The sequence below is a fragment of the Hippopotamus amphibius genome, chromosome 16, assembly GCF_030028045.1.
Source record: "Hippopotamus amphibius kiboko isolate mHipAmp2 chromosome 16, mHipAmp2.hap2, whole genome shotgun sequence".
Classification (NCBI taxonomy): domain Eukaryota; kingdom Metazoa; phylum Chordata; class Mammalia; order Artiodactyla; family Hippopotamidae; genus Hippopotamus; species Hippopotamus amphibius.
In genome coordinates, this window is record NC_080201.1 from 12,766,190 (window position 1) to 12,773,248 (window position 7,059).

Below are 7,059 nucleotides of genomic sequence, written 5' to 3' on the forward strand. Positions count from 1 at the left end.
AAGGAAAATTAAACCAAATTTTAATAATATAGTTTGTTAAGTGAAATACAACCAAAGTAGTATCATTTATATCGTGCGATCGATATAAAGATTGTTGGGGATTCCCTGGAGGTCCAGTGGTTAGGACTCAACGCTTTCACGGCCGTGGGCCCGGGTTTGATCCCTGCTTGGGGAACTGGGATCCCACAAGTCCTGTGGTGTGGCCAAAAAAATAAATTGTTAATGAGATATTTTACATTCTTTCCTTCTGTCAAGTCTTTGATCTCTGATGTGTATCTTGCACTTACATGCCTGTCACCTTTCAAGGGCTAAATGTGTATTGGAGATACTTGATCCATATTTAGAGTTTATAAAATTTACAGTCAAAAAAGTATATTCACACACATGCGTTGCTCCAAATGTGCCTAAAAGTTTTCCAGTAACTGAACAGAGTATAGGTTTTTACATTGTAAGTTAATTAAAAGGAAATGAATTGGGAATTTAGTCCCTCCATGGCTCAGGCCACATTTCCAGTGCTCAGGAGTCACATGGGTTAGTGGCTGGATAGCAGAATGCCAGCTCACTGGGCCCAGGAAGGTGTTACTGCAGAGACGACATTAGAGCTGAGACCTAAATTAGGAAAAGCCAGCATCCGATATCTGGAGAGAGAGAGAGAGCATCCCAGGAGCAACAGGTGCGAAGCCTTGAAGCAGGAATGACCTTGGCATCTTCAAAGAAAAGAAGGCGGCTGGAGTGTGAGGGAGAGAGGGGAAGAGGCAGGCAGTGCCCAGGCTCTCCCAGGAAGACAGGCCAGATAAGAAATTTGGGGTTATTCCAGCCGCATCCTTGGGGAGTCTATAGAAACACTGGTCCCCTGCTTTTGACTTCTGCCAGGATGGCCCTGAGAGTTGGGAAGGCCATCAGGGACCGATGCTGAAATCTTCCCCACGCACTAGCCCCACTGAGGCTCCCTGCCCGAACACATTGACCCCGCTCCTTCAGGAACGCCTCATCCTCTCCCTGTTTCTCTCCCTCTCTAGGATTTGGCATCAGCACTAAATTTTGGGATCACTTTTTCCACACCCTTATTCCGGAAGAATCCCACCCGAAGATGCAGTGACAACTCCCAGCCCTGCCGTCCTGCCCTCAGCCCCACCGTGGCCCCTACCCCAGTCCACCCCCATCCAGACCCCGCGAGGAAGGTTTGCTTGGGCCAGGCAGTGCGGGCTTTGTCCGGCCCTTGGGCTTGGTGGAGGGTGCCGGGGAGACCCTGAAGCCCAAGGCTGAGCCTGAGACGGCCCGCCGGACCCAGCACAGGAGGGTCGCGTCCACCTGGTGGCCCAGTGGTCCTCAGGGACTAGCTCTTTCCTGGAGCATCCCAGCCTCTCCACCCGCAGCCCCGCCCAGTGCCTTAGCCCACAGGACTGCTTCAGGACCTGGCCGGTGGGGACTTTCCTGAGGGGAATGAAGGCAACTGACCCCTGGGACCAGGCCTGTGTCCCACCTGTGTCTTAGCACCTTGGGCTCCCCAGGAGCTGCCTCCCCACGCTGGAGCTGCCAGTATTCACAGCGAAGATCGGGGTCTGCGGGGCCGTGGCCCTCGTCTTCCCCACCTCCCCTTCCTGGGGAAGATGTGGTGGCTCTGGCTGTTCGCCTGAGGACTGGAGAACGTGGAGGTGGATGAAGAGCTCTCAGAAGAAGAGGAAGCATGAAGCCTCCTACAGGCCACCCCCAATCCCGGGGCAGCACCTTTGTCCCCTGCCAGTGACAAATGCCAGCTGTCTCCCCAGGTGCCTCGGACTGTGACACATCCAGCACCCACACGCCTGGCCCTCACCTGTCTGTGCAGGTGGGCCGAGGGTAGCTGTTGTGGGTCTCAAGGCTGGAGGGAGCCCACGCCCCTTTCTTTAGGAATCACCAGCTGCTCTAGCCATCTCTCCCGGCCTCCAGAATCACAAAGCTCTTCCCCAAGGGAGGCTAAATAGACCGTTCCGTGGGTGGGAGCCCCATCCCATCCCCAGCCATTCTCGACCTCCACCTGGCATAGGTGGGCCCCTGCCCGCCTCACTCAGGACCCTTCCAGCCAGTGCCTTCTTAAGCCGAGAAGGAGCCTTGATGCGGTGCCTTATCTCCCAGCCCCTCCCACCCCAGCGGAAGAGGTTCCCACCCTTTCTTCCTCGTAACCAAAACCCTGGCTGCTCATAAGAGGGTCTTATTTATAAACTATATAAGCACCCTTAGTCTGGCCCCAGACCAAGTAGCTGCTCAGATTGCCCTTTCTAATCCTACATGTCGAGCTTATGTAAAAACTTTTTTGTCTTATTTTTGTTCCCTTCTTACCCACAAACCGTTACTACTTGAAACTTTTTAAAAACTCGATGTGTGTAAAGGCTGAAGGGAAGCAGTTTGACCGATCCTGTGATTTGTACTGTTTACTGTGGAGTTATTTAAAGATTTTGGAATATACAAACTACCATTGTGAAATAAAGGTGTAAATAAATTGTATATTTTGAAAAATAAAAATATTGGAAAAGAAGCCAACAAAGATGAGGTGCTACTCATTGATAGCAACTCGCCAGACTTTGTGGAGGCTGGGGAGGTGCTGAAGGGTGGGCGGGGGAGGTCAGTCCAGCAGGAAGGAGTATTTATTAGATCACTGACCAGATTGTGTAGACTTGCTGGTGTAGAGTGATGATAAAAGGTGGACCATAAAAAAAAAAAAAATACTTAGAAGATTAAAAAAAAAAAAAGAAAAAAAAGAAAAAAAAAAAAGGTGGACCAACCCTTATCCTCTTACTCAGTTTTGTTACTGTTTTGAGGGGGTTCTGTTTCGTTTTGTTTGGCCTCTGCCTTGGGGCTTATGGGATCTTAGTTCCCTAACCAGGGATCAAACCCACGTCCTTGGCGGTGAAATCACGGGGCCATAACCACTGGACTGCCAAGGAATTCCCTTGTTACTGTTCTTAAATTCTCTGCAGACAGCAGCTCCCCCTCACTGCTTGTACCTGGGGGTGGGGGTGGGGGGGGCATAGGGGATGTCACTCCCGCCAACTGCCTTGGTACACCACAGAAGAGGCATTTCTTCTGCAATTTATCAGACCCCAGCTGAGATTCTAGTTGACTTTTCTAAGGCTCCAGCAACAAATGCCCAATGTAGCAACTAGAACTTCAGGCCAGCTCAGTCTGGGTGAGACAGTTTTCCGGGATGTCTTCCCAGATATCACATCAGAGCCACCAGCAGAACCTACCAAACCACACATCTAAGTCCTCAACACTCAGAGTCTAATTCAGTGAGTCCAGCAGACGCGAGCTCTGGATTCGCCTGCCCAAGGATGCAGAGGTAAAAATGAAAGCAGAGGCAAGCTGCTATTTGTGAGACTCAGGCCCCATTCCTGCTGCCTCTCGCTGCCAGATTGAGCAGCTCCCAGTCTGAAGTTAGGGGTGAACTGTCTGAGCCACTCCTCCCTCAAGCTTCTAGAAGGAATCGGGCCAGGCAAGCCACAGAAATCCAACCTCCGGCCCCTAGATGGTGCTGGGAATCCAACCACGGAGCATCACACCCCGGGGGGAAGGAAGAAACAAAAAGCAGGAGCAAAGGAAGAGATCAACTAGCTGTAAATATGCAAGTCCACCGGAGATGGGTCTAAGATGAGCTAGTTTGAGCAAAAACTTAATTGGGAAAAAAAAAAAAACTTCTTTAAAAAGATTAAAACAGAGCTAGTAAGAAATGCCAAAATCTATGTGAGTTTGTAGCGTGATAATGAGAAGATTTAGGGGGAAAAAAAAAACAAGCCAATCTATTAATGAAAAGGTCCACTCAGTGAATATTGGACAGATTCCCCCAGAGCTTCCAGCTGTGCCGGCTGTAACTTCCAGGGGCTTAGGAATTTCCGCAAGACCTTTGGAAGAGAGAGAATGAGCCCCACCCTACAGAAGAGAAGAATATAGATAGTGCCCTTAACCTCAAGCCATTTGGCACTCACAGTGCAGTCCCTACTTACTGATCATCTGCTAGAGTCATAGAATTTTATCTTTAAGCACAAGAGACCCAAGGAGGAGTCAAAGATTAGATGCTAAAGCCAGTAGGGGACATTATCAAGATGCCAACGCATCTAACATGATAGGAAAGCCTGAAACTTGGAGCATGTGATTATTTCTGTAGTGGGAGAAGACAGAAGAATCATCAAGAAAGTTTAATATTTACGCGGGCGAAGGGCCATTTAAATTCTGATCCGTGTAAAGTAAATATGCAGGTTGACGGACTCTCAATGATCCTAGCAATGTACCTGATTCTCTAACAACAGCCCAGCAGCCCTGGCAGAGGACAGGCCCATAGCCATTATCTTTATTTCTGGTATTGTGCTTCTACCTCCAGACATGCTGTCTTCAGCTGACCTGAAGAACTGCCCTCTTAACTTGACTTGGTTCCACTCCTCAATTGGCTCTGGCCTCCCATCTCTGCCTTTGAACTTTGCACTATTTCTAATCATACCCAGCACAAAGCCCGACTTGTAACAGGCCCGGATAAATGTCAGTCTTGTCTCTGTCAGATCTCTGGCAGGTTACATTGTTTGGACTTTGGTTTTCCACCTGTTCCCTGGTCTCTGCTGCCCTCTGGTGACAGCATGAGGCTCTGCCCCCTTATGACTGGAAATCAGATGTCTGTGATTGTAAAATTGCATCACCTTTCCCCCTTACCTGTCCTCTTAACTTACTGTTTTGTCTCATCTACTCTTTTTGAGTGGAAGCTGGAACTATACATATGAACTTCCCAGTTCTTTCTATAAAAATATGATGGCTGCAAAAAAAGATGGAGATTTCTTTACAATGAGGTAATAACAGCACAATAAAGAACTGTTATCTATTACGGATGCCCCAGGATGAATGTGAAATTTGGAAAATGCCAAGACTCTCATCTGCACTCCATCCCACACACCTTATCAGCTTATAGCAGGGGAAAAGAAGGAGTGATAAGAAAAAGAAGAAAAAATATCGTTTTGGCAAAAGCATAAAGGTAGAGGGCTGTCTTCATTTAGGTCCCCTAAAAAAGCCAACCTAAAGCAAGAACAGGGATGCAAGTAGTTTATTTGGGAGGCAATTGCAGAAATAAACAGTGAGGACTTGGAAAAAATTAGAAAGTGGGGGAAGCAAATAAGAATGAGTAAGGGAGGTTCTCACACAGATTCCACAGGGGCATCTTGAGAAGCAGACAGGATACGTGCCAGAATTGTCCACCTAAAGGACAAGAGGCTGGAACATTTGTCCACAACTTCCTCTCCTATTGGTTGAGCCTTGGTGTCAACGCCCTTCTCACTGATGTGCTGTCCCAGCACGCAACGCAACCAGACAAAGGTCCTGGAACAAAAGCAGAAAGACAGATGGGTGCACTTGAAGTGGGATGCAGTCAGTACAAGCTGAGTGTGAGCTAGCTAGGAACTACCCACCAGAACTGTGGCTGAGTTCCCACAGAACCTTCCACCACAACTGAGGCTAAGACCAGAAGTGGACTGAAGGGGTATAACAGGGATCTGCCGATGCGTCTGCTACAGACCCCAAAGTCTGTACCCTCAATGGAGGAGTGGACCAGAAATAAACCCACCGTCCTAGGGCACTGCAAGGAAATTACCTGCGTGGAGTGGAGAAAAGCTCTTTTGAGAATATAGAACCACAAGCATAGGTTTCATGGAGGTCTGAAGCCTGGATTCACACAAACCGAGCAAAATTGTTTGAAACACCTCAAGTCAAAAATTTAGTGTAAAATATCCCTGGCTGGTGGAGCCACAAGGCTCTTAGGAGAAGCCGTTATAAATTTTGGTGGAAAAAATGAAACTTCAATCCAGGCCTCAAAAAATTCCCACTAGGTAGACCGGAAGCTGGGGCCTTAGTTCTCTTTCCCATCTTGCAAGATGGCGGGTGAAAAGGCCAAGAAGCCAGATACTAAGGAGAAAAAACCTGAAGCTAAGAAGGCTGATGCTGGTGGCCAGGTTAAAAAGGGGAAGCAGATTAAGAGGGGGGAGCCCCACTGCAGCCGAAACCCTGTCCTGGTGAGAGGAATTGGCAGATATTCCCGATCGGATATGTATTCCAGGAAGGCCTTGTACAAGAGGAAATACTCAGCAGCTAAATCCAAGGTTGAAAAGAAAAAGAAGGTGAAGGTTCTTGCTACTGTCACAAAACCAGTTGGTGGTGACAAGAATGGTAGTACCCGGGTGGTTAAGCTTCGCAAAATGCCTAGGTATTATCCTACTGAAGATGTGCCTCGAAAGCTGAGTCACAGCAAAAAGCCCTTCAGTAAGCACGGGAGAAAACTGCACGCCAGCATCACTCCTGGGACCATTCTCCTCATCCTCACTGGGCGCCACAGAGGCAAGAGGGTCATTTTCCTGAAGCAGCGGAGCAGCGGCTTGCTACTTGTGACTGGGCCTCTGTCCCTCAATCGAGTTCCTCTGCGTAGAACACACCAGAAATTTGTCGTTGCCACCTCCACCAAAATTGATATCAACGGTGTGAAAATCCCAGAACATCTCACTGATGCTTACTTCAAGAAGAAGAAGCTGCATAAGCCCAGGCACCAGGAAGGTGAGATCTTCGACACAGAAAGAGAGAAATACGAAATTACAGAGCAGAGCAAGGTTAATTAGAAGGCTGTGGACTCACAGATTCTGCGAAGAATCAAAGCTGTTCCTCAGCTCCAGGGCTACCTCCGCTCTGTGTTTGCTCTTACCAATGGAATTTATCCTCACAAAGTAGTGTTCTAAACTTCTTACAGAGAACCTAATTAAATAACTCTGGTCCCCCCCAAAAAAGAAAATTCCCACTAGATAAAATTCCAAGGACTATAAGCTCACAATAAAAACAAAACAAAACACACAGGGAAAGAAGGCACCATGAGTAAATGCTGATAGAAAGACCATGCAACAGGGACTTCCCTGGTGGCCCAGCGGTTGAGAATCTGCCTCCCAATTCAGGGGACATGGGTTCTATCCCTGGTCTGGGAAGATCCCACATGTTACGGAGCAACTAAGCCCGCGCATCACAACTACTGAGCCTGTGCTCCAGAGCCGGCGAGCCACAACCACT

The 7,059-nt window shown here is 48.4% G+C and overlaps 2 protein-coding genes across 3 annotated transcripts in view; both read left to right on the top strand.

Moving 5' to 3' along the window:
* Positions 1 to 2,511, top strand: part of FA2H (fatty acid 2-hydroxylase) — a 50,588-nt gene extending 48,077 nt beyond the window's left edge. For both annotated transcript variants that reach the window (XM_057712229.1, XM_057712228.1), the window contains one exon: positions 1,020 to 2,511. In XM_057712229.1, coding sequence (XP_057568212.1) covers positions 1,020 to 1,099 — 80 coding nt within the window. In that variant the 3' untranslated portion in view covers positions 1,100 to 2,511. The remainder of the gene's footprint in view (positions 1 to 1,019) is intronic.
* Positions 2,512 to 5,885: 3,374 nt separating this feature from the next.
* On the top strand, positions 5,886 to 6,620 carry LOC130839065 (60S ribosomal protein L6-like). The gene has a single exon (XM_057712894.1). It carries the CDS (start codon positions 5,886 to 5,888, stop codon positions 6,618 to 6,620), a length of 735 nt encoding a protein of 244 aa, XP_057568877.1.
* The last annotated feature ends 439 nt before the right edge of the window (positions 6,621 to 7,059 follow it).

Coding starts and splice junctions, on each gene's coding strand:
- LOC130839065 (XM_057712894.1), top strand. CDS start 5,886: ATGGCGGGTGAAAAGGCCAAGAAGCCAGATACTAAGGAGAAAAAACCT.